This window comes from Bombyx mandarina, chromosome 06 (assembly GCF_030267445.1).
Source record: "Bombyx mandarina strain Sakado chromosome 06, ASM3026744v2".
NCBI lineage: Eukaryota > Metazoa > Arthropoda > Insecta > Lepidoptera > Bombycidae > Bombyx > Bombyx mandarina.
In genome coordinates this window covers 8149656-8177514 of record NC_143213.1, presented here as the reverse complement: position 1 = coordinate 8177514, position 27859 = coordinate 8149656, and the positions used below count along the sequence as shown (strand labels likewise).

Here is a 27859-nt window from a genome sequence, read left to right as displayed (position 1 = left end):
CGATAAGTCTTAAAGTGTAGTCAGGAGTGATCGAGCGGAACAAGTGTTCTCGTGGATGTTTTTGATTGTAGGATTAACCATCACACGAGGACGTGTGACGTGTCAGAATGGCCGTGTCGTGGATAACGACTTTTAGTTGTCGTGGATAACGACTTTTAGTAATATTAAGACGGTGGTTTTAATTATTATTTTAAATGATGAAATGTTGTTTTGATAAATATCACAAAATGAAGGGTAGACTCCGTAACGCCACAGTATAAAATGGCGGTACGTGGACAGAGTCGTGGCATTCCGTGTCAGACAGTCATTCAGTCCGTATCAGACGGTCCGTCCGTCTCAGTCAGTCAGTCAGTCAGTCAGTCGGTCTGTCGGTATGTGCAACGAAACTGTCGGTTTATCCTGTCATTGTGAAAGTTGTGTGTGTCGAGTTTCAATAATTATTATTGAAAAGTTTTATTGACTGAGTTCAATCGAATACGAGTGATGACGGAAACTACCGCTTAGCCATCCCCGCCGCCGCCGCCGTCGACATATTATATATAATCTGAATCTCGGAAACGGCTCCAACGATTTTCATAAAATTTAGTATAAAGGGGATTTCGGGGGCGATAAATCGATCTAGCTATGATTTATTTTCAGAAAATGTTGTTTTATTCGTGTTTTCAATAATCAACTCTTTCCGACATCTATTGGCGAATAATAATACTATTTTTCTTAATTGAGGGCAACTAACCGCTTTAAAGACACAACAAGATGGCGTCATCAAAAAAAAGCCGAGCAAAGCTAGTGTCTACTACTACTTACTGTCAGGTGGTCTGTATGCTCGTTGTCTGCCTAGAAGACAAAACGTAAGCTGCGAGTTCGAGCTGTGCCCACCCAGATCAACGAAAAATCTAAGGCTCTAGGTCTCTCAAGAAAAGACAGTTTTAGTTCTCTACAAACAAGTTTATTGACAAATTACACATTATAATCATAAAAAATAAACAGTCTAATTCAAATATTTTTTCTTTAAAAACATATTTCACATTAAAAATGAACTTTGTGACTTCCATAAAAACTTCATGGTTTTTTTGACATATTTTACAGCCACAATTTTTAAAAGATCCAGAGATGTGTGTGCCACTTTATGTCTATCACCTACCACTTTATGTCCCTATATGAGTCGTCTATTATCAAAGGTGGCAATCTGTGCATTTGGACAAAAAAATGTTATTGATATGTCAATACAGATTGATTTGAATATAATCGTCTCCTTCAAAGAATACGGTTCAAAACCTGCATTACATAAAGGTTAATACTTAACCTGTTATTTATCTAAGATGTCGTTCAGAAGAGTTTTGTGACTACCAATGGAATACAAAGTCATTAATTCGTTTTTCTGATTTACCAATAATTGTCCAAAAGTCACATTGCCGGCTTTGATAATAGTCGACTCATATGTCAGAAATTAGGTAATGCATAAGTACAGTTTAATCCAAATTTCAATTGGAAACACCCGAAAAATACATGATGCATTTATATCCAAACGAATGTGCTACATTAAATTCTACAGAGACTTAGCTTATTAAGTTGAGCTTAAAATAAAAGAAACCAGTCTGGTATTATTTTAATTAATAATTATTAATATATTTAATTATTAATTGCTAAAATAAAAACATAAGTAGTCCTGTCTTTGGTATGGCACACACATGAGACGCAATATATCTAAAAAGTACAGTCGCCAACAAAAGTTCAATGCACAAAAACATTGTTGAAAAAGAGCAATTATTAGGAAAGTGTGTCGCGTTTTTGCAAGCAATTGTAAAACTATCTCTACATTAGTTCAGGAGAATTATTTTCATTTAAACTATAAATATGCTTTTATTCACCGTTCAAACATTAGAACATTAAAGTAATTAAATAAAAGGTATAAGTCGAAAACGAGACGCTTAACAACAAAACTAAATCAATTCGCTCCATACAAAGTATTATCTGTGAAGTGCTAATATCTTCTCTTAAAGTTTTGTAATTAATCATAATATATACTGGTATCTACTTCAACAGATAGGTTAAAGGCTGTTAAATGACCCAGTCTTTGTCGTTGTATTTGAGTTAATTTCATTTAATAAATCACATTCCAAATTAATGAACACCAATGACACACCCGACATAACCCAACATCAAAATTTTGCAAATTATGACGTCATCGTTCATGATTTGTAACTTTTTCTAGAAGGCTCCCGAATATTGAACATATTGACATCGAGAACCGAAACGCCCCGTTTCCGAGGCAAAAATCTCATAAGTGGACATCATATCCACTTGGATATCACAGCCACTTTACAACATGGTATCGTTAATGCGACACGCTCTGCGGCCTTCGTCGTAAAACCGATATTAATGAACGTTAATGGTGATTGAAGACAAAATGATAAAATGCATTATGAGTTTTTAAAAAACTATGAAATTCTCAGGAACGTTTTGCTCGATCTAACAGCAACGAATACAATACTGAAACACACTTGTGTTCACAATTTTTAATGATGATCAGCTACCCGTTAAAAAGTCTAGATTTTGTTTTCACCGATGATCACTTTGTCCTTGATCCATTTGTTGGTGCGAGCGAGGATGTCGGGTCTCTCCACAGAGTCCTGCCACGCTTCTAAGTTAGCCTTCTTTATTTCCTCGCACGACACGACAGGGTTGCTGTACAAAAATAACATAAAAGAACTTTAGTGTTTTTGTCAATATTAACTCTATTCTAATAACTATATTGACTATAATAGGAAATTGTGGAACGAGAATAAAAAAACGTCTGTAAGTAAAATGAAGACATCCAACAATTACCATCAGGTAGGCCATAAGCTTTCTCTGTATGAGCCCTAAGTTCATAAAAAAGTGACCAAATCATTCACCCATAACGCGACGGGCACTCCTATTTCTGCCCCAAAACAATCACGTTATCAGCTTTGAATGACACATGAAGCGTTATACTTCAATCGACTCTCAAGATGGACTACGGCGTTGTAACATCTTTTTACCCAAGACGCTGATAATTTGCCAAAATAGCAAAAAACGAAGCCGTGAACCGTGATGATCTCGTTCAAAGGACCCTTCAAAACATCTATAATCATCTGGGTACTAGGCCTTAACTTCGAAAGCAATAAAAACTCACCTATCAGAAGGTGTTTCGAACACATCTCTCTGCAGTTGTTTCATATCGGTGTTGTCACAAATTAATCTGGCAAGGGAAACCCTACGTAGCTCTGCCAGTTGTCGCTTAGAAAAACTACCGGCCTCGTTTACGTGGCTGTAGAAATAACGGTCCGCGATGCGAGTACGCCACAATTGTTCCTCTGTAATTAAAAAACAAACTTTATTAGTTTGTCCTGTCAATGTCAATCGAATTTCGATGAAATTTGGAGAACGTTGGCGTTGGTGACCCTTTGCTAGTCACGGAAACATTTAAAAAAAAACCAATATACCGAGAGGGGAATGTCTATTTGCGGAAGCGATATTTTGTCTTTGTAATTCAAAAAAGTCCCTATTATTGGGTATAAGAGTCAAAAAAATCGATATTTTTAATTGAATTTCAATTAAGTTCATACCATTCAAATAGCTGAAGAAATATTTTTTGGTATGATAATTTTTCCAAATTTTAAGCTTTAAATGGTTCTCCTGTACAGTTGAAAAAATGTCAATCAACCTTTCAGCCTTTTACACATCGATATATACATGCGAACAAGTCAGCTTTTACATTTATCGAATGATATCAAACGATAAAGTAATGCATTAATTCTACGCATGCCCCTGTCCAATATATTTATTTCTGGTATTAATACCAAAATACCTGAACTGAATAATTAGAACAGTGTTTTTGAAGGATGAATCAAAACCTATCTAACAATAGACAATATAAAGAATTGAAATAATAAAATTGCGAATAACTATCAATAATGATGACGAAGTTCTTAAGTAGGTATTTGTTAGTCGTACAAAGAATGTAGTACGAAAAACAACGATTGCCGTTATCGTTTGAAAATTCGTATAACTGGCACATTCTTCATTCTGTAAGACATGATTGTTTCGCGGCAGAAATGGGTGAAATGGTGACAACTACCCGTCGCCTTAGCGGCAGAAATAGGCAAAATGGTGACAACCACCCGTCGCCTTACCCAGTACGTCCAGTCATGACGAAAGCTTATAATTATTCTAGTTTTGCTTTCTGTTAATAACACGATGGTATACGTTCATTTGAAGTTGTTCGTAAACAAGTTATGAGAGCATATTTTCTTTGAAAAATTTGTACCAGCCTGCGATATTTGAGTATCCGGTGTGGTCACATTGCTTTATACGAACACATCGCGCGTCATATCGAATGACAAGATAACTTCTATTAGCTATTTATATAAGATGTGATATTACATTTTATTACAAAGAATTAATAACTTACTAAATAGACTAGTAGCAGTTGGTCCTAGAAGAGAACCGGGAAGATGTTTCTCAGCCATCATGCCGACCACCAAGTCAATATCAGCTGGATTCTCGTAGATTTCCATCAGTCTCGCCACCGTCTACGGAAAACCGTAACTAATCAGAACATTTACCTTAAATTATTGGTCACTGAACGATCGGAGAATTCAATCTTAATCCTAAGTACAAATTTTCTCTTTTGTTGTGTTATTTACGATTGAAAAACAATTTTTTTTTATTGATAATACTTAAACTCAATAACAAAAACAATGAAATAATAATCTATTGAAAAACAGAGGAGAAAATGGTACCTGACTGTTTTTCTTTAACTATTTAAAAATAGATATGTACATCTATACTAATATATAAAACTACAGTGGTTTTTTACGGATGTTCTGTTATAACTATTGAACCATGCATCCGATTGACTTGAATCTTGGTATACGTGTAGAAAATACATGTAATTAATGGATAGGCTAATATTTATATGAGTGTTGGACTCCCTAATAATAATGACAATAAATAGGTAATAATGTTAATTTTAAATGCCCAGCAAAGCGGGCGAGTACGGCTAGTATTGTATAAATTGCGAGTGGTACACATTAACTTTATATGAAACAAACCAAATTCAATTGAATTAATTTCTTTGTTATCAAATCATTCTGATGCCGTTCTCCCAGGCACCTAGGGTCGGCGCAACATGTTTTCTCCTTCCATACTTCTTATCATATACTCTCTATCATATACCATATCTTCTCTCTTACACATATCGTCTTTCATTAATTCCTTTGTTAATCAAGTGTTATTGAAACCGTATTGGCACGGGTTCATAGTTCTATTTCCGGTCAAAATTAGTACCAACACTAATTCCTTTGTATGTTACGTGGCAACAAATTTCCGAAATAACAAACTATATTTTATATTGACAAAAACTAACGAATGCATGTGCTTAATGCGAGTTTTTTAACTTCTCGATCGCGTAAAAGTTAACTCAAATTTGTATGGAGTTGGAACAGCGCCCCTAGCGGCAACGTTAAAAAACTCGCACTAAGCACGCGGATTCGCCCTAGCGACTTCCCAAATGGTCTTGTCTGATATTAAATTAGACTTGTCTCTTTGAATATAATCGGTATTCGAAGTCTGGGTGTACTTGTAGAACTAGAAAGTCTTAATTTGAGTCAATTTAGCGTGAAACATTTAACAATATGAGTACATATTTACATTTGATTCGCAAAAATCTATAATAATGCTCTAAATTAAATATTTATACAATTAATACCGAAGCATTGTTAAACATGTGGATTCTTATTACGATGATTCCAATAATGTAGATTCAGTGGATTTGTTGTATATGATGTCTTTGATCATTTATAACGCATGTTGTTACTCGTTTATACCTACTAGTTTATATAAACTATTGATTCGATTTCAGTTAAAAGAAATTATGTTTTGTATTTAAACAGATTTTGTTAGTCATACTACATACTGTGAGGCTTTTAACAACACAATAGACATAATTGTAACTACATTTACGATTTAATTATTTCTTTGTTCTTTAATACTCCACAGTTTTCGAGATGAAGAACGACTAAGTTTTTATTGTAATTAGACAAAATTAATTTTAACATACTGTTACCTAATTCTTTCTGATTAAAAAAGTACTTGTAATAATTTAAATCATTTATCATTAAAAGTTATCGAAATTTTTTAAAGGTTATGATGTGATATTAAAATTTCTATTAATAATACCTTGTTCGTTCGTTACTAGAAAAACTGTAAAGTATTTGTAATATCGAAAATAACTTTTACGAGTTTCACTACATAGATCCTCGTCTCAAAAGTGTAACTAAAAAAACAAGTATCAAAATCTACAATTTAACTACTATAATTTAATTTCAACAGATTATCGTGAATCTCACCTCCTCAGGAATGACGTCATAAAGGTCTTGGAAGCTGTTTACGGCGGGAAGTCCGGCGAGCAAACGATATTGGGTGTAGCCAGGCAGTCCGTGATCCCGACCGCGCTGGATGTCAATGGCCAAAACGTCGAGACCCCCAAGCCAGCGATGACGTAGCTGTTCAAATAAATATCAAACTTCATATGGTGGGTATTTGCAAATAACCCCCGCTCATAACGCAACGGTAGGTATCAAGCGCGTCTCACATGCATATAGTGACCATTATTGGAAAAGGAGCAAGCAAAAAAGTCTACTCTAAAAAAATGACAGCGTCTTAAAAAACAGTACTGTCCTGCCAAAAACAGTACGAATGGTCACCCTATACACATGCACGAAGTCTCCTGCGTGAACCAGTTGAAACTAGTTCTGATCTGAAATAGATCATTTAATCCTCGTTCGTATTTGTTTTCATTAAGAATAGAGTTATTCAAAAGCAAACGGTGTAAACAATATTCTCTTTAATGTCTATTATTCGAATTCAAATTACAAATGATAAAATCTTTTGAAAAGAAAATAATATAATATCTTTGTGGCTCTATTTTATTTTTTGTTTCATAATAATTACATTATTTTATCTATTAATATGTATCGGTATTACGTTTAAGTATATCGTGGAAATAAATTAAGCCGATACGTGGATATTCTGATTTTATTATTCAAACATTAGGTAATAATAATAAGTGGTAATTGATATGTGTAAATGACGCGGTGATGCAGTAGGTAACGGTAGGTTGACTGTAGCTTAGGGTCGTGGGTTTCATTCCCAAATCGAGGAAATATTCGCATGATGAATAGATTTATTTGCTCTTTGTTTGGGTTTTCATTGTCTATATATGTATGTATAGATTTAAACGTGTATAAGTTTTTATGTCAGCGGTTAGTTCCCATAACACAATTTGGATCCGGATGACCGTGCGTGATTTGTTTCCAGTTATTCATTATATTTATGTAATGTATTTAAAGACTAGCTATACGTTTAATTATATTTACGAGAACCTTTAATTATATTACCGGATATTTTCATGTCAGCATCTTAATAAAAAAACATTTCAATGGACCTCGACAAGTTTTTCAATAAATCAACATGTAGTGTACAATACCATTATGACAATAAAAATAAATTAACGAAATGATTATTTACTTTCAATTTGTAGCTGTTTCTTTTTATGGTTAATCATAGAAGCAAAAGCTAGGACTTAGCTCTAAAAAGAAGCGTCTCTAAGAAGAAGCAAAAAAATAGGACCAAATTCTAAGCCAAAGCTACAAGAGCTTTTTACCCAAAAATGATAACTTTTTTATCGCTTAGATGGGTGAACGAGCTCAGGGCCCACCTGGTGTTAATAGTTACCGGAACCCCCAGACATCTACAACATAAATACCACCTCTCTCCTTAAAATATGAGTTCAAAGGTCTCAGTTTTTACAGAACAACAGCTGCCCCAAACTTCAAACACTGACAAAAATAGGTCGAGTAGATGCACCTACCCGTGCGGACTCACAAGACGTCTTACCAGTAATTTTAGTTCTTTTTAGTGACTATAACAAATGATTGTTTTGTCACAAAAGTCCATACAAAAATCATAAATTTTCTCAAATATACGCTGTAGCATAGGCTGTTTATAAACTCAAAACTACTCACATCGTCGTCGTAATTCAAATCCATTGTTTGACCGTTCTGTCCTATCATTCCTTGCAACACCATTCCAATGCCATTTTTCTGCGCAAGAATTCCGGGCTTGTAATAATAGTTCTTAAGCCTCAATGACGTCACATTGCTGTTCTTCACTATCTCGATGTCCTGGTCCAGTAGACTGTTGACGAAGTGAAAGACGGAGGTAGCGAAGGAGTTCGTGATAGTGGGATCGACATCGGAATTGTATCCGGTGTCGTAGGCTTCGTAGAGCTCGTTGAAAGATTTACCTGTGAAGAAAACATTTTAATTGGATTTAATAATAATAATTAATAAAACTGAAGCAAGAATAGTTCATCCACTAGTTTTTTTATGCGTACCATGTAGCGGACGGTTCCTTGTTTAGATTTTGGGTTTCAATGAGGAAGATTTTACAATAAAATAATAAGATGCACACCTTTATGGGCTCCGGTAATCACTTAACACTAGATGGAGTGTGAGCTCGTTAACCCATCTATGCAATAAAAAAAACCTCGTACCTAGCCGACAGTTTATTAACATTATACATTTTAAAAAAAATGGCAATGGTACAGTGGGTACATCTTCCGAACATGATCTATCACTGGTAGCGTAAGGGGGTTATTTCTGCTACTCACAGATTGGTAGGTGAGTTTACGTGTTCAATCTGAGATAATTTGCTAACACTGACCCCCTAGCAAGAGCAGCGTTTCGCTGAATTTATTACCGTATCAGAATCGCAACCCACTGGCCAGAAACTCTGTGGGTTGTGTCTAAGGGTTAGTCCGCACGTCAAACTCTTAATCGAAAAGTTGGTCGAAGACGGTGACCGGTGCTTGAAGAGCTTAAAAGCACCGAGAGCGGATCCGGATTCCGACACGACATACTCAGGGCGACACCTGCTTTGTCTTGGCCCGTCGCCTCGGTCAGTTTTTGCAGCGGATAAGGGGATTATCGTATTGATATGTTGCAGGAAGTCTGAAAGTGGCACTTGTGACAGAGAAGTTAAGAAGGGCGCGTTTGGGATGGTATGGACATGTGATGAGATGACATGAAAATGAGGTTGGTAAGAGAGTGTTAACTATCAATATGGAAGGATATAGAGGAAGAGATAGACCTGAGAAGAAATGGATGGATTGCGTGAAAGACTATATGTGTAAGAGGGGAGTTACCGAAGAAATGGTATATGATAGAGGAGTATGGAAGGAACAAGCATGTTGCGCAAAACCCAGGTGACTGGGAGAAGGGCAGGATAATGATGATGAATGATGAAGGGGGTACGTCAAAACGCACAAAGTTAAATAGTAGAATAGCATCAAAAACACAAATTAGAACAAAATCCAGTACAGAATATAAATATTTAGATAATTATCCAAACTTACCAGTCAACGATGGGAGCCAATGTTTATAAGTAATGTGCTGCAACTCGGCAACCACAATCCTTCTGGCTTCATGGTACAGCTTGTCAGAGTTCCAGCTAGGATTTAGGGTTGATAGAACTCTGGCGATGCGGTTGTGTTCTCTCACCCAGATAGAATGCATACTCGTCAACCATGGATGCATGTTAGCACGAACATCGCCTGTTGAACAATAAATTCAATGAAGTCTTTTAATTAGGAAAGATTAATGAAATTTAGTAATTTTATTCCGTGAGCTGTTTTTTTCGAATCTGTTTTATTATAATTCGTAAGTATTTTTCTGAATTTTGCAGTTTAGAGAATAAATGTTTTTTTTTTATTGCTTAGATGGGTGGACGAGCTCACAGCCCACCTGGTGCTAAGTGGTTACTGAAGCCCATAGACATATACAACGTAAATGTGCCACCCACCTTGAGATATAAGTTCTAAGATCTCAGTATAGTTACAACGGCTGCCCTACAAATCAAACCGAAACGCATTACTGCTTCACGGCAGTAACAGGCAGGGTGGTGTTACCTACCCGCGCCGACTTACAAAAGGCCCGATCACAATAGAAATGTAATAGAATTGTACATTTCTAAAATTTAATTATCATTGCAATTAGTAAGACATCAACGAACGTTATAGAACATTCTAGACGTTACCAGAAATCGTATCTAGTAAGGAAAGTACAAAAAGGTTCGATTGAGTTCCGGAAACTACAAACGAATGTGGAAATCAAGAAATTTGAACACAAAAGTTCGACCTCAAGAGATACGATACAATGAGAAAAACGATGCTCACCAAAATAATATTGTAATATATAGTAGTCATATAGAAGTAATATTAGTGTGTAGTGGATATGGAAGAGTGCTTTGTGTAATCTAAATTTAATTGTGAGAACTATTAGTAAGTCAATTTAATTAAAATATAATAAGGTAATTTATCTACAAATATATAAAGGTACTAGGATTAAATTATGGCCTTTTTGTTTAAAGTATTCGTGTTTTTAGAAAAATTCAATAATTTGTTATTTATACTGGTTCTTATATAATATTTTTATATCAAAACGCGGTAAGGTTAAATTATATGGAATACAGTATTTGACATTAGATTCACGGAATAAAACGTCTGTGTATACAACAATATTTACGTAAATTATTTATATTTATTATTCTTATCACAAGCTAACACGAAATGTTATCGCCATTATCAGAACAATATTTCCACATTCGTCCAAATTTGTAAACAAACAAAACGCGTGGAAAGCGAAACGCCTTTCATTACATTTAAAATTCAAATTCAATTTTATTTCAAACTCCTTTCTTCTTTTTTAACATCTTACTTATTTTCTAACAAAAATATTGAGAAATATTCGGGATTTAAGTCTAGGTTGCAACCTTCATTTGAGTTTGGTATTAATGCTATAAAATTAACATTGTCTTGTGAGACCCCACGGGTAGATACCACCACCCTGCCTGTTTCTACCACAAAGCAGTAATGCGTTTCAATTTGAAGGGTGCGGCAGCCGTTGTACTGTAAAAACAGAGACTTAGAACTTATGTCTCAAGGTAGATGGCGAGATTTACGTCATTAATGGCATATGGGCTACAGTAACCTCTTGAATTTATGTGGGTCAAAAGCTCTTTTACCCATCAGAGCCACAAAATAAAAACAGTCAAATCCTTACCAGTGTTGAAACAGATTTCGTCGTCAGAGTCGACAAGGCACTTTTCTTTAGGATTCGAGGCTAAAGGAAGAAACTCCTCGTCTTCAATGTTCGTAGTTTTGAGGAGCCCACCCTTCATCTCTCTCAAGGCTGCTGCTTCACGACTGTTCGATCCATAGATATGAGATCCATCCAAGAAGTGCGTAGCCTGGTTCATCTGTAAGGAATAAAATAAATTTGAATTTATTAATGTGAGAAATACTGAACCACGATTAGGATTAATTACGTTTTCAATGTTTGTAATTTTATTCTTACTAAATAAGCAGCCTGCGAGTGAGGGGTAAACTTAACGTGGGACGCCACTCGGTTAGCTGATGCGGTGACCTTCGAAGGGTGACCGGCAAGAGATGGATGGGCAAAGCCAAAGATCGGGCTCTGTGGTGTGGATTGGGGAAGCCCTATGACAAGCAGTGAACGACTGTGGGCTGATGATGATGATGATAAAACAGCCCTACATTTAGCAACATACTTGTTTTTAATAACAATAAAAATCGCCCATACCACTATCGATTAAAACGACAAGTCCGCACTATACAATAATAGTATTAATTTTAATTAGAGTATTTTAACTTTATGCTACAGCCAAAATACTCCTTATTTAGTATTCAGAAAATATGTACTTAAGTAGTTTATCCTTCAATTTATATTATTATAAAAAAACGTGCGGTAACACGATCACGTAATAAAATAAGTAAGTGACCTAGTAACATATTATTATACTCGTTTGTGAATCACGCTGACAATATTCATTGTAACTTGATACTTGATGGATTATAATATCATTTGATCATTGTGAATTAATGTAATGTCTTCGTGTCCTCTAAGTTATTTCTGGATTACTTTCGGCTTTTCTAATTATTTTTCAAATAAATACCAGCCAATCAGGATTCGTGTAAATCGTAAATGAATTACCAAATTTACAATAATGTGGTACAATGAACACAATTTTTTTTTAAGTGTCCTAGTGATTTTGCTTTTGTATTGCAAATAGTACATTTGAGCATAAATATTTATTTAATACGTAACACAAACAATTTATTGAATATTATTATTTCGAGTGCAACATTATACCGGATATACGAAGGTCATACACGTACTCCGATCGGAATATTTAACTCGAGTCAAGGAGTTTTACTCGATATGAGTCGTCTGTTATCAAAGGTGGCAATCTGTGCATTTGGACAACAAATTTTTATTGATATGTCAATACAGATTGATTTGAATATAATCGTCTCCTTCAAAGAATACGGTTCAAAACCTGCATTAAATAAAGGTTAATACTTAACCTGTTATTTATCTAAGACGTCGTTCAGAAGAGTTTTGTGACTGCCAATGGAATACAAAGTCAATAATTCGTTTTTCTGATTTTCCAATAATTATCCAAAAGTCACATTGCCGGCTTTGATAATAGTCGACTCATATAATCTTACGTCATTAGAGATTTTCCAATACAAGAAGGCGAGAAAGGCAAATGTTTTCTGTCTGCGACCGTCCCATGTTTCCTATAAGTCACATCCTAACATACTTACTTTTACTGGTGGTAGGACCTCTTGTGAGTCCGCGCGGGTAGGTACCACCGCCCTGCCTATTTCTGCCGTGAAGCAGTAAAGCGTTTCGGTAGGGTAGCCGTTGTAACTATATTGAGATCTTAGAACTTATATCTCAAGGTGGGTGGCGCATTTACGTTGTAGATGTCTATGGGCTCCACTAACCACTTAACACCAGGTGGGCTGTGAGCTCGACCACCTATCTAAGCAATATATACATATATATCTGCCCATCTTAATGATGAGATTTTAATGATCGCGGGAATACTTATATAAAGCGTGACAAAATCGCATAAGATATGATCAACATATCGAACCATGTCCCAGGAACATGTAGAAACATATTTAATCATAAAAATTTGATACCTGCTCCAATGTTGTGAACAAAAGTGTATGAAGGTACCTTATCTATTAATCACAAATTCGTCTGCGGTTTCGAGAAACTCTCATCGTGTAAATAAAAAAATTAACAAAAATATATCACAGTCGATAAGTCGTCTCGTATGAAACAGCGTGCACATATGTACATTAGTATATTTACGATAATAAAATGAGTTATCTATAAAATTCAGATACAAAAATAAACATTAATAAAAATAGACAAAAAAAATACACGGAAAACGTTATTGAATCGTTTAAGGCGTTGCGTACGAAGGTCGATAAACAACACCACTACCTACAAACCTTGTCCTTAATGGACACAACAATGGTAATGATAATACACTACTACGTGAGCAACGGTAATGACTTATTTCAATACATAATGTTGTCAAAAGAGCGGATCTTATTAAATCGTATTCTAGAACATACCATCATCCATACGCAATATCATAAATTCTAAAGTAAATTTTAGTTTATCTGTTTGTTTGTAACGTTTTCCAGGGCCTAAGTATTCAACTGAACATCATAAAATTCTGCATGCACGTTTTTAGGTATACAGAACAGAACTAGGGTATTTTTCATCTTTTACAAACTACTAAAACACATCTTAATAAAGATTATGTAAAACTATAATTAGTGTTAAATTTAATATGGAGCATCTGATTCGTTCTATAGGGATTTTTTTTTCCAAATTGAAAGCTAAATAATCTGTCGGAGCAACCTAACGTTATTTTATATATATATTTTTATCTACTGTTTGGATATCTACGTCATGCTGTACCTATACAATTAATGTAGAACAATATTAAAGATCAGTGATCCAAATAAACCTTATCACTTCACTAAATAGTATAAAACAGTCTGTAGCTGTTTGTAATGTAATATAAATATGTATGCGCTATCGGGATTCTCACTCATTTGTTCCAAGCCTCGAAAGTAAAAATGTTCAATAGCAGAGCAATAAGCGAGTAAGGTTTGCTTAACGTAATGTATATTTGGAACAAAATGGCTGAACTACCTTCAGTATTGTGTAAAAAAATATTTTATTGGCAAGTTTACATCGCTTAAGAAAATCAGTCTACGCGGGCAAACCCAAGGGCAAAAACTAGCTAATTATGATGAAAATAAGTAGTATTTGCTATTTGATATTGTTATGTCCAGCGTTGATTTAACGTTAAAATTTCATATTGATAATGTACTGAATTTCAATTATGAATCACATTGAACATGTTAATACAACGCTGTTTTAAACTGAGTAGCTCTCTAATACAATTAATTTTGTAGCACGCCGTGAAATAAATAATAAACATTATTTTTTAATGCAAACGGTTTTTTTTTTAAATCCACTACAATGTTAGCTGACCTCAATTATACAAGATCAAAAAAACATGTATATTTTTTTGCTATTCAATTCATTTTATTTACACTTGCAATCATTTCAAACTTTCGTCCATATTATTCAAAGAATTTGATCTTTATGCTTGGGTTAATGGATTTTTTTTGTTATAAATACGATTAAAAATAAATTGTTTGATTAACAAAATGCCTTAGATAATGCACAAATATGACCTATGTGTAGTATTGATATAATTGTTTTACTTGAAGGTTTAATTATAAACACAAAACAACTATTCGCCTTTACAACTACATCCTTATGTTAGTATCAACTTCAATAATCATTGAAGATAACGTTTCGTAGGAAAGTTAATTAGTCTTACGGACGTAATTATGTAAACACTTAGAGATCGGTACAGGTTAGGCGGATGCGACACTCGAACACACAAACCGCGGTAGTTATGGAAAGAAATAACGTACAAACAGAAGATAAGAAATATATTGATTGACTCTGCTCAGTGATAATATTTAATGTTTAATATAATTATTATAAGAATGATCCTCGTTTGTTTAATACAATACTCAGAATACAATGACCCGTCAACGGCTAAAGTATTACAATGCGATAACAGAATATTTCTTAGGTTCATTTTTGTTTTATTACGTAAACAAAATTTTGTTGATATATAAAATTATAAATGTATCGAGAAAACATAATTTAATGCAATACGTATTATTTTCCAATTTTATATTAAATTAATGAATGAATTATTTATTTTACTTCAGACAACAACAACAAGTCCATATGTGTACATTGAAACATACTTAAGATTACCAAAACCAATCAAATAAAAAAGATACCTTTATTAAAAGTAATTATCAATGGAATACATTTAAAATATTCCATTCAACTAATACTCATTTCGAACTAACCATTATTATTATTATTATTTTTATTTAGTCCGCAAGTGAACCATGGGTACAATGGTTCAAGTACCGACAGTCATAACGGTCTGTTAATAATGCCTTCAAGTACATTTCAAATCAATAACTGACAGTTTTTTTTTGCTTTTATTTTCTAAAGTTAGAGTTGCTCGTATTGTGACAAGTATGGACAAGATAAAGAACGAGTATATAACAGGAAGTGTGAAAGTAGCCCCGATAATCAACAAATTAAAGAGCGGACGGTTAGCGTGGTATGGACATGTGATGCGTAGAGAGGAGATGCATGTGACTAGGAGATGTATGGAAATGGTACTGGAAGGTAGAGGGGGAAGAGGTCGACCAAAGAAGACATGGATGGAATGTGTGAATGACGATATGAGAGAGAGAAGAGTGAGTGTTGGAATGACGGCTGATAGTTAAAAATGGAAGAGAAAAATTTGCTGTGCCGACCCCACCTAGTGGGATAAGGTGGAGAAAAAGAAGAAGAGAGATGCTCGTATTCAGAGATAGATTTTCTTACCTGTTCCGAAGCTCCGAAGGTACAGTCTCCCCTGTATGTGGTGACGGACCTGGTGTACTCCATACAAGTGACGTACTGGCCTTCGAAGTAGGTATCCTCGTTTGGTACAGCTATAGGCATGCAGCTGGGGTGCATGTATCGAGGAGCAACAGGGAAACCAGTGTTTTCACAACAACGAATACGCTGATTCGTGTGAACTAAAAATAATTTGGATTATAACGTAAATATATTTGCGTAAGAATACGATATAATCTGTTCAAATGATAAACATTGAAGTCGTCGTGGCCTAAAGGATAAGACATCCGGTGCATTCGTGTTGAGCGATGCACCGGTGTTCGAATCCCAGGCGGGGTACCAATTTTTCTAATGAAATACGTACTCAACAAACGTTCACGATTGACTTCCACGGTGAAGGAATAACATCGTGTAATAAACATCAAACCCGCAAAATTATAATTTGCGTAATTACTGGTGGTAGGACCTCTTGTGAGTCCGCACGGGTAGGTACCACCACCCCGCCTATTTCTACCGTGAAGCAGTAATGCGTTTCGGTTTGAAGGGTGGGGCAGCCGTTGTAACTATACTGAGATCTTAGAACTTATATCTCAAGATGGGTGGCGCATTTACGTTGTAGATGTCTATGGGCTTCAGTAACCACTTAAAACCAGGTAGGCTGTGAGCTCGTCTCATCTAAACAATAAAAAACAAAAAAAACTAACGCTAATTTAATGTCATAAAAATATTCCAGACATAGTATACAAACAATTTTGATAGTAATGTTTTAAAGTGTACTTAAAGAACTCACTTGTTCGTCTCAGGGGAGTGTGCACCAGATCATGGTATACGAATTGACTCCAAACAGCCAGGGCGATGGTTTTCTTGACGTCAGGCTGGTCTTTGTTATCCGCTAACTTAATGCTGACGAGACGTGCTGATGGCAATAGCTTGTGGCTCAGAGCTTGACGAGGCTACGGAAAAACATTATATATATATTTTTATTGCCCGTGTAGGCAGACGAGCATACGGCCCACCTGATGGTAAGTGGTTACCGTCGCCCATGGACTTCAGCAATGCCAGGAGCAGAGCTAAGCCGCTGCCTACCGTAAAAGTATTTATTGCAAATACGTATCATTGTTCAATATATCAGCTCTCCTTACCTCTTCGATACCATCAGCGTATTTAGGATGCAATAGGCGCTTGTAGCCCGTAAGGGCTTGGCCCCAGGAAGAACGCACGGGGTTGTTGCAAGAACCGTCAAAGGTTCGATATTTCGAAGACATTCTGCTCGTGCGACAGGTGAAACGTTCTAACGCAGCGCATTCTCCGCCAAAATCGGTCTCGCGTAAGTTTAACGTGCTGATGAAACTCGCACATTCGTCACTAGGCAAACCATATCTAAACGACAAATAAAGCAATTATTTTAGTATTTATTCGATATTCGAGACGAAGTATGAGTTTTATTGCATACTAACTGACCCGACAGACTTCATAGTGCCTCAATCGAGCAATAAAAGACCTAAACTTTTGTATAAAATAAAGTTAAAACATACAAAAGGAATCCGTCCGACGGGAGGCACATCAAAGGAAAAACAAAATTGTTATTTTTATTTAATACCGAGGATTTTCATATTTATCTACCTTTTAAGCCTTCTCTGGACTTTCACAAATAATTCAAGACCAAGAATAGACAAATCGGTCCAGCCGGTCTCGAGTTTTAGCGAGACTAACGAACAGCAATTCATTTTTAGGTATATAGAATAGAATATAGAATAAGCTGGTACTTAACAAACCTGGTACATCTGGTATGAACTAGGTTCTGAGATGCCTTGGTTATTGTCATTGAGGACTTTTCGTAGTGCATCGCATCGTCGGATGCGTGTCCGTGGATAGCGAGTCCTTGAGCTGCAGATCCAACTTTAGGGGTTATTTCAGAAGCTTCTAGATTTTTCTCAAAACGCTCCAACATCGAAATTTGCAGCTTACTGATGGCTATTGACTTATTAGTCTGAGATGCCGTAATATGTGGTAATCGTTTTAGCATATCGGCACTTGGAAATGGAAAATCATACATTGGCGGCGGATGTATTGTGTCTGTAAGCAAATTTTCGAATTAATTCATAGGCGACAATGGATAACAAATTTCTGGTTAAATTTATACGTACCAGATATGAAAATCAAATTTAATGGATACGGCGACACATGACTACCGAAGGTGACTCCTAGCCATAGCACGACACCAAGCATTATCATCTTCGTCATTTCTTCCAAAATACTGTAATAAAGATTCTCATTCATTCACAATGAACACTACTTAATTATTTACTTCCACGAAATATATCATAGAAGGTATTTAATCTGTTATATTTTTAATTAAATTTATTTCTAGCACTGATAGGTTGGATTTTTATTAATGAACTGACAGAAACATAAAGAGGCACACAGTTTTATTGAGTATGCGATCACAACTGGGGTAATATCGTCATATTAAGACCTTTTGATACCCCGCGCGAAGAACTAACTGATAAATGCGGTTCGTCATAATATAATAACAATTAGTTTCTCAAACAAATAATGACACGCCCCCGATCTACGGCCAATTTATATTTTTATATTGTAAATCCAACGCTACTGAGAAATACTAAGTAAATGAAGTAAACATGTTTATAATTTTACAGAAAATATTATGGTCTATTACAACCCGAATAATTAGGTATGTACGTACACTCGCTCATGTTACATAAAAAATGGAAAAAAGAACAGTTTTAAAAAAAATATGAGTTTGCTTTCCTTCGAGCTTGTTTACAATTATACAATTTATTAATATAATATACCAAAGAGGATATACAAATAAAGAGTATATTTATATCGTTTTATGGATAAATTAAAACACCGATCACTTTTACTTTAGATCACTTTGAAAATTTACTTATATAGATAACTACAAATCAAGATTATTAAACAAATAGCTCTAACTATATAGTTGCTAATTCAAGACGAGTCTAGTCCTTCTGGGAATGAAATAAAAATAGATGTTGATTGCAGAGAAACCTGTTTTTGCGCGTATGGTAAACCTATACCTGAGCGTTGGTTTACTAACTTTTCATCTGCTTAACATGCATTTAACTTGGTTTTCAACTTGGTACTTAGTAAAAAATATATACATACTTTTAAACTACGTGTGAGACCGAATTAAAATCTCGATTTGACTCTTACCAGCAAGTTCACACATTAATTACGGAAGTCTATTATTACTCATATTAATAAATGTGAAAAACAAAACTAAAACTTAGGGATTTTTCTACTTAACTAGATTTTACAATTTTACCTTAGTTTAAATGCGACAAGTAATATTAACTTTTTATAGAAATATAATATGTGTTCTACAAACGCAAGAATTAGCAATATGTACAATATTTTACTATTCTGGTGAGTTTTATACTACATTTTACATTAAATGCCTTTATGACAAAGAATGTGAGTATTACGTAGACACATATTATTGTAGCTTCGTATTTTTGTTTCCGTGTTACGCATTACCTATACATTTTTTTCTCAAATTAACATTTCTGGTCATAAACAACACCCATTTCACCACGGAATATATAAATAAGGTTTACCTTATTTATCTATTCCGTGCATTTCACTTAGAGACTTATGAAGGGTAAATTTGCAAATCGTTACTTAGCGGTAAGAAGTAAAATAGGGGTAGGAGTTTTTCTTATTTTTTTAATTTAGATAGGCAGAACAAACGCCTATCCTCACAGGGCTATAGAGCCTTTAGACATTATAACAATTACTACCTACTGCATTTAGACATTAAAGGTTGAAAACTAAATTTTTAAATCCAATGCCTTTACCGCCCTTCGAATATATAACTGCAAGACAAAAGTCGCACGCAGCCCATTCGCTACATGCCCCACAACAATTTTGTACATTCGGCTTCAAAATTCGAGAAATATTTTGAATAAGTTAATATGCAGATTTAATTTGAATTTTAACTTTGAATTTTCATTCTGACTACGGAGCCCATTGGATTGGCCCAATCTTAATTTTTTATTTATTTCGACTTAACCACTAATGTTTATATTTCTTACTTTTTTTCTATAGAGATAATAACTACGTGAATGATTGTATATCCCGTCATCTCCATTTTACTAATACTCCATTCCTCACTCGTACAAAGACCGTACGTGGCACCATTGCGTGATACGATTCCAAAGATAATATTTTCCCGGGCACCATTAACTCTAAACTAAACTGAGGATCTTCAACTGAAATTCGAAAAGAGTACTATGGGGTGTACGGCCTCTTTTCTGTAACCCTGGTATTGCTGACGTTCATGGGCGACCACTCACCATCAGGCGGGCCAAAGAAGTCAATCAAAAATTCTAATTTTGCTAATTTCATAAATGCTTGGACAGCATAAACTGAATTAACATTACCAGAAATGAGTTTACATTTGTTTAAAATATTGTCATAGACATCGTTTTTTAATCACAAAAAAAACTTTTGAGATAAAACTATAATAAATGTAATTTGTACCGCGTAAATTTTAAATTATGTTTTTATTCACTAAATGGTTTTCTACCCTACAACAGTAGTGCACAAGTATAATATAATGCAGTTTAAAAAACCAAAAAAACCATTTGCTACTTTTGTTCTGGTTATGTTAACATTAACTGAGTTCACGAAATATTATAATGATAACATTCTCGCGTTCCTCACTACATTGTTATGTTGTTTGTACTGTATTACAAAACTAGTATATAATTAGGTTAATCTCTTTTTCCCTTTTGACCTTGCGCACTACGAAATAGTAGTGAGAATATTTTAAACAACATAATCTAAATATCGTAGATATAGTTGCATAGGTTTTTTTGTATTGCATAGAGGATTGAACGGCCCACCTGGTGTTAAATGGTTACCACCAGAGTCCACAGATACAGCAATGCCTAATCGTTAAAGTTTAAATTGCATTGTGTAACGGCTGACCTACCTTTGAAACCAAAACACATGATTTCTTCACGGTAAATATAGTTAGGTAAGTATAATCCATATCTTACAAAAATTCATACACCCAGTAAAAAATCAGGTGCAAATATTATTCATTTTTAAATAAGAAAACACGAAGAACATTCACCGATCGTTATAATAATATTATGGTTGAGGCCAAAAATAGCAGGCGTGTTGTAATACATTTCATGCATTTTTGCAGTTAAATTGTGCATTTTAATGTTGTAGATGACTAATTTGAGCATAAGGCGAAGCGTAGGTACCTGCTTCTCAACTGTGCTATTTATTTTCATTGCTAACGGAGTACGCCAGTTAATAAATAATTCAAGTAAAATTAAATAGAAATTGAATATTATTCTATTTCATAACACCTTAAGATACCATCTTCGTTAATGAAGAAGGTATACTTACGTGGAATGTTCACCACATCCTTCACATTCCGACTTTCTTCTAGAACATCTCTCTGGAACCTTATTCTTGGTGTCGGCATTCAACACGGACTTTCCTTCAATGATCCGTTTAAACAACATAATAGCAGTAACAGTATTTGTTGTTTACGACAATTGTCGCGCTTATGGCGAATGTTTGATTTGTTTAACACGATCGCAGACGACACTTGCTCAAAAAAGCGCTGTTCCATTAGATTGGCAGAGGAGCCAATTTCACCTCTACTGCCAAACTCGGACTGGAACTACTCAGTTGCGTACTTCCACTTCGAAGTCAAGCTGACGATCGAATCTCTATTCGCTACACAAATGTACTGCTCTCCCTCCCCGCACACACTTCATTCCCCGTGTGACGCCATTCTATAGAAACTTTGCCCCAGATTAATCATGACACAGTAAGTAAGGTATGATCAGAAAAACTATTATTCGTTTCAATGATATACTTATGAATTAAATTTATAATGATAAATTTAATTAATATCTGTCTTGCTATTCATCGAAATTCAAATTCAAATTCAGAAATTAGAAATTAAAGATTCTTGAATTTTGTTCACTTGATATTAATATAATTTACGCTGTGGTTTTACAGCTCATAGGGTCTTTATTGCCGTGTTAATAATATGTGATCCATTTAATTTTATTGTGGGCCTGCCCTAAGTTGATAAAATAACTTTCAACCCGCTTGGGCTTAATTGGTTGTTGGTGTCCAAGCTCATTGGTATGAAATTAATGACTGTTGACGTTTTCGTTCATTTCAATAAAAGTCTGACCATAATATTCCCAAACCTGACAAAACTCTTAATTTGAACCAAATTCCGTACTATTGTCATTTAAACAAAACTTTTCATGACCACAATCCACGTTATAATTTGTACAGTAAAACTCTAATTTTCTTTATAGTAAAGTACCGTGGGACACTAACAAATGCCCACGAGCACGTGCTGTACGCATGCTCATAGCGTGTTCAATCCCCCCTCAGGCTTCGTCGAATGCAACTTTCCCCTCCTCCCTCTCACGTCCCTTGTACCAGCTGATCACGCGTTCACAGCGTGCTCAGCCGGTTTCTGTGAACTTGCAAACGCATTCAAGAGAGTATTATTTTGTTTACCATATTAGGTTTTACTGGAAATTGCATCAGGTTTAAAGCACTAAGAAATTGCGAATGCTAACTTACACACTGATAAATTAATACGAGGATGTGTAATCATAGGTTTCTTTAAAATGTATCATAAACAACAACATATAATTCTTTGACATATTGTATTACAATTTCAAGTATTATAGTCGAATTCATCTACAGATCTATTGCGTAAGCTACATTGAAAGTAAGTTCGAATGAAACAAATTCAATGGGCTATACATTAATCTGTCATGAGCATACAATACTATGGAGGTGCGATAAAATAAATAGTTTAGCCAGGTTGGTTCAAATTACTTCCCATTGCCACTAAATTTATATTTGCATAGACGGTATTTAGACCCTTCTGTCTATTGCTAACTGTACCAAAACCAGTTGTTTAAATCAAACGGTAGTGCAAATTTTTATAAAAGTACTTAAGCGAGGTTTAAACTCCTAAATAAACCCTGTTATGATTACGAGTATTTATTTGACATATTCTTAAATGAAGTAAAGGATAATTAATAACTTTATTAAGCAAGGAGTATTGGAACCGTTTGGGAAAATAAAGACAGGTGTTATTGATAGTAATTCCTAACACAATAGCACTAAAAATGAGAATCTATTTTTATTAATTTTAGCAAATGTTTTGTACGGAGCTTTAGCAATAAATCAACTGAAGCCCGAAATTTATGATCTCGAGAGAGTGCAAGGCCAGTCTGCTTTTGCATTGTAAGTTCTGCTATTGCAAGTTCATGAAATGCAATCAAACATAATTTTTTTATTGCTTAGATGGTTGGACGAGATTTAAGCCCCACTTGGTGTTAAGTGGTTACCGGAGTCTATAGATATCTACAACGTAAATGCCACCACCCACCCTGAGACATGAGTTTGAAGATCTCAGTTTTAACAGTATAACGTCAGCCCCACCCTTCAAACCGAAGCGCATTACTGCTTCACGGTAGCAATAGGCAGGATGGTTGTACCTACCCGTGCGGACTCACAGGACATCCTAACAACACCATTCTTTTACTCCGTGTTGACTGATTATCGGAAGTTATAATATGAGCATCACAGCGTGTAATTATCCATTTTGATTGAATTAAGGATTCGAAGTCTCAACTGTTTTGTCTATTATCCTGCCCTTTATACCGAAACGAATAACTGGTACGTGGCAATAATAGGAAGCTTGGTCGTAGATACGTATCTACATATACCTACGCTATACCGCCAATAATTACGAATTATAAATAAACCATAATAATCAATAGCACAAACAAAGTATCTTTCAATCCTTTTTCAGTATTCGCAAGTCTAATAATTAATAGAATAAATTATTTTGTGCAGTGTTTTAATAATTTTGATGGAACCAGATGTCCTTTATTTTGAGAATATTTTTATTACACCAATATTGTATTTCTTCTGACAAATATTCTGAACCTGTGAAATGGTCTTTTTTTATCTAAGCTTGAGAGCTATGTCAGTGTAACTTATTAAGTAGGTGAGCTCACGGGGTTCTAACCTGACGACGTTGCTAACACTAACCCTAGCAAGAGCAATACTTTGCAGAATCTACCACGGGATCGGAAACGCGACCCACTGAAAAGATCCGGCGAGAAATTCAGTGGGCTGTATTTGTGGGTTATTTTACTAGCCGAGCCTTCGTCGCAAGCGATGGGTTCAACGAGAACGATGAATGATGACCAAACGATGTTCAAATTCATGAAAGTGCACAACGGGTAGAAAAATGAGACGAAATCGCTACATGTGGTTTTTCGGAGTCTTTCAATTAACATCTCAGGAAATAAACACGATTTTACTAAGAGATCATTTCATAATACTAGACTCTACAATACTCTACATGGGTAGGTAACAACGTACTGTGTATTTCTGCCGCCAAGTAATCATGCATTCTGATTTAAAGGGTGGAACACTATAAAGTGTGAAAAGTGAAGTTAAAGTTGGTGGCAGCAATCACTTTGTGATGTCTATAAGCTCCGGTAACTACTAATAGGCCTTGAGGTCATTCACCCATCTTCATAAGAAAAAGTAAAGCATCATCTCATCTCGTTACCAGTAGTAAATTTTATTTTATTTCTTATAACGTAAATAGGCTACGGCCTTAAAAAACAAAGTTTGTAGATATAAGTTATCTCACTTTAAAACTAGAAAAACTGTAAAAGTACGAGAATAAGTTTCTCTATGTCATAGAGAAAAATATTTCAAGGCTCTACTAATTATTAGTCTGTGCTTGCAGAACATAGTCTATGACTTTCACGTTTGTCGTCTGCTGTATTGGAAACATCAAACAATGTTATTATTTTTACTGTAAACATTGAATGTAGTTATTACGTACACAGTAGGGTTGTTGATACAAGATATCCCAAGAGTCGCAGCGTTGGGGGTCGTTTGTCCAGTTCATATGAATATAAGGAAATAATACATATAGTTATATTAAAAAAAGCTGTTAAGCTATAAAGAGCTATGGCGTCACATTTAAGTACTAAAGATCGCTTATTGGCACTAATAGATGATATCGAACTTATTGCTAAGTGAGTTAAAACACGATTGAACTGTGGAAAACATTACCGATCAACTTCATGTTCTAATTCTTTAAATTTTCAGGGAAATAATAGAAGTTTCCATAGCACCAAAACCACAGAAAGTGTCCGCTGCAGATCATGCTCAGTTGACGGACCTACTTCTATCAAAACATGGAGAATTGAAAAAAACATTAGACCTAGCTGACGAACAAGCAAAGATCCAACAGAAAATGAATGAACTCAAAGCTGAAGTAGATAGTAAGGTAAATACTACAAAAGAAATTTATTTAAGTAAAAAATGGATAAAATTTTGAAGTGGACTGACTCATCCACTGCTAGTTCACAACAATTTATGCCACACGCGAATATGTAATTGAAATGTTTTTGTTGTGTTACTAAGGATCAAGATATATATCACCTTCAAAGACAATTGAAAGATGCAGAACAAATTCTGGCTACATCACTGTATCAAGCTCGACAGAAACTTGCATCAATAGTGAAGTCTAGAAAGAGACCTGTACCCTCTGAGGAGTTGATCAAATTTGCACACAGGTTAGTAAACAATTAAAGATTTCTACATTGAAATTAAATATTTTTTCTGAGTCAGGTCCTTAAAACACATGATGAGTACTCCTAAATATTGAATATTAAATATTTATGATCTCAACAGAGATTTTAAACCTGACCAATGACAACAGTGAGACAATGTTAGTAGGCACATTGACTAACAAATAAATCAATGAGGTGTTTAGTATATGAGTTGTCTATTATCAAAGGTGGCAATCTGTGCATTTGGACAAAAAAATGTTATTGATATGTCAATACAGATTGATTTGAATATAATCGTCTCCTTCAAAGAATACAGTTCAAAACCTGCATTAAATAAAGGTTAATACTTAACCTGTTATTTATCTAAGATGTCGTTCAGAAGAGTTTTGTGACTGCCAATGGAATACAAAGTCAATAATTCGTTTTTCTGATTTACCAATAATTGTTCAAAAGTCACATTGCCAGCTTTGATAATAGACGACTCATATTAACAGTTGATTAAGTTTATTAATGCAAAAAGTCTGAATGGATATTAGGTATTGTGTCTGAAATAGCCAACAATGTTATGAAAATAACTATCTACAGAAAACAGTTTCTTTCATAACTATAGAGTTACACTTTAATTAAATTACATTAATAGGAATTTTTAAACTTTAGACAGTACATTTTTTTGGATGTGAGAACTAAATAGTACTTAAAAAAACTTTTTTTTACTTACTGATATTTTACAGAATAAGTGCATCTAATGCTGTCAGCGCACCTTTGTCGTGGCAACCTGGTGATCCTCGTCGGCCTTATCCAACTGATTTAGAAATGAGATTAGGAATGCTCGGTCGCCTCTGTGATCTGCCATTGAATGGTCACACGCCTTCCACACTGAATGAACTTCATCGTATAACAACTGGTGGAGGTATAAATGCATTACTCATTATATTAATGAATCATTCTTAGAACAAGTTGCATACGTATAGAACCCTTTGTGCAGTACATATTTATACAATTCTAGTATTGGTACTTTATTGTTATAGTTAATTTGATTCATCTACAATAAGCATATATTATCATAGTTATTAATGGCTATGAGAAAAGTGGGTGATAGGGAACACCAAACACCTAAACTACTCAGCAAGTGTTTTGGCAGATATATCATGTTTTGGACCACTGTATTAAACTAAAATATACAAGAATAATATTTTTCGGGAAAGTTGAATTAATGATGAAATTTCTATAGGATTTGTAAAGAATAAAAAAATCTCCTATGTTATTGCCACCTCTTTTTATTAATATTGTCAACAGAGGTTTCCTCCAAAACCCATAACCCATGGAAATTATTTAAGAATATTGTTATCGTCAGAATTTTACAGAGACATTTTACCCTTTTGTTAATTGCATTGGGTAAAAAAACATGTAAAACCATTTGCTTGTTAATCAGTTTTACTATGTTATATTATTTCAGTACCAGCTTCAGCTTCAAGCCAATTCACTTGGCATCCATCAGGCGAGCTACACATGTCTGTTGGAGGCGGTAACTCTGTAGCTATTGATGGCCGAGGGAAGGATGCTCCCAACCAAGAAGATGTTGAAGTTATGTCCACAGACTCCAGTTCAAGTTCAAGTAGTGATTCACAATGAATACAGAAAAACCGTGGACTTCATTTTGATTGAAAGTGTAGTGCAACTCAATGAATTTAACAAGTTAAAAAGACTGATGCTTGTGTTTATTATGAAAAAAATATTTGTAGAATTAATTCAAATGTTATTTAAACATTCTCATTAAACGACATAATAAAAAAAAAATCCACATGATCGTTTTGTTATATTTGAACAAAAATTTAACCTCCAAATTTAGTTTTTGATATATGTGCACGCGAACTCTGCGATTAAACGTTTGACATGCGAACTAGCTTGTTGACACAACCCAAACAGTTTCTCGTCAGTTCTTAGTGGGTTGCGATTCTGATCCTGTAGGTTTTAGCGAAACATTGCTCTTGCTAGGGCCAGTGTTGGCAAACTCTCTCAGGTGGAGCCAGTGAACTCATACACGTCCGCGCGTTCCTGGAATTTAGTACTTTAGCATTTATTTTATTACTGGTGGAAGGACCTCTTGTGAGTCCGCGCGGGTAGGTAACACTACCCTGCGTATTTCTGCCGTGAAGCAGTAATGCGTTTCGGTTTGAAAGGTGGGGCAGCCGTTGTAACTATACTGAGACCTTAGAACTTATATCACAAGGTGGGTGGCGCATTTACGTTGTTGATGTCTATGGGCTCCAATAACCACTT

General features: G+C 34.9%; 2 protein-coding genes across 3 annotated transcripts; one reads left to right on the top strand and one right to left on the bottom strand.

The window, feature by feature from the left end:
* Nucleotides 1-924: 924 nt before the first annotated feature.
* LOC114250837 (salivary peroxidase/catechol oxidase) lies at nucleotides 925-26438 on the bottom strand. 2 transcript variants are annotated; one of them, XM_028184877.2, is made up of 13 exons: nucleotides 21336-21707; nucleotides 18074-18183; nucleotides 17702-18002; nucleotides 17069-17306; nucleotides 16717-16879; nucleotides 15912-16108; nucleotides 11145-11340; nucleotides 9440-9637; nucleotides 8049-8329; nucleotides 6372-6527; nucleotides 4433-4553; nucleotides 3155-3335; nucleotides 925-2685 (listed from the first exon to the last, which is right to left on the bottom strand). In XM_028184877.2, exons 1-13 carry the CDS (start codon nucleotides 21452-21454, stop codon nucleotides 2547-2549), a joined length of 2400 nt encoding a protein of 799 aa, XP_028040678.2. In that variant the 5' UTR covers nucleotides 21455-21707; the 3' UTR covers nucleotides 925-2546. The 2 variants fall into 2 exon arrangements, with proteins under 2 accessions (XP_028040678.2, XP_028040680.2); XM_028184879.2 differs by lacking the exon at nucleotides 21336-21707 and adding an exon at nucleotides 26298-26438 and having other exon boundaries at nucleotides 2317-2685.
* On the top strand, nucleotides 24739-27382 carry MED4 (mediator complex subunit 4). Its single transcript, XM_028184880.2, has 5 exons — nucleotides 24739-25039; nucleotides 25113-25293; nucleotides 25431-25582; nucleotides 26311-26489; nucleotides 27036-27382. The coding sequence occupies exons 1-5, from the start codon at nucleotides 24972-24974 to the stop codon at nucleotides 27209-27211; spliced, it is 756 nt and encodes a 251-aa protein (XP_028040681.1). The 5' UTR covers nucleotides 24739-24971; the 3' UTR covers nucleotides 27212-27382.
* Nucleotides 27383-27859: the final 477 nt, after the last annotated feature.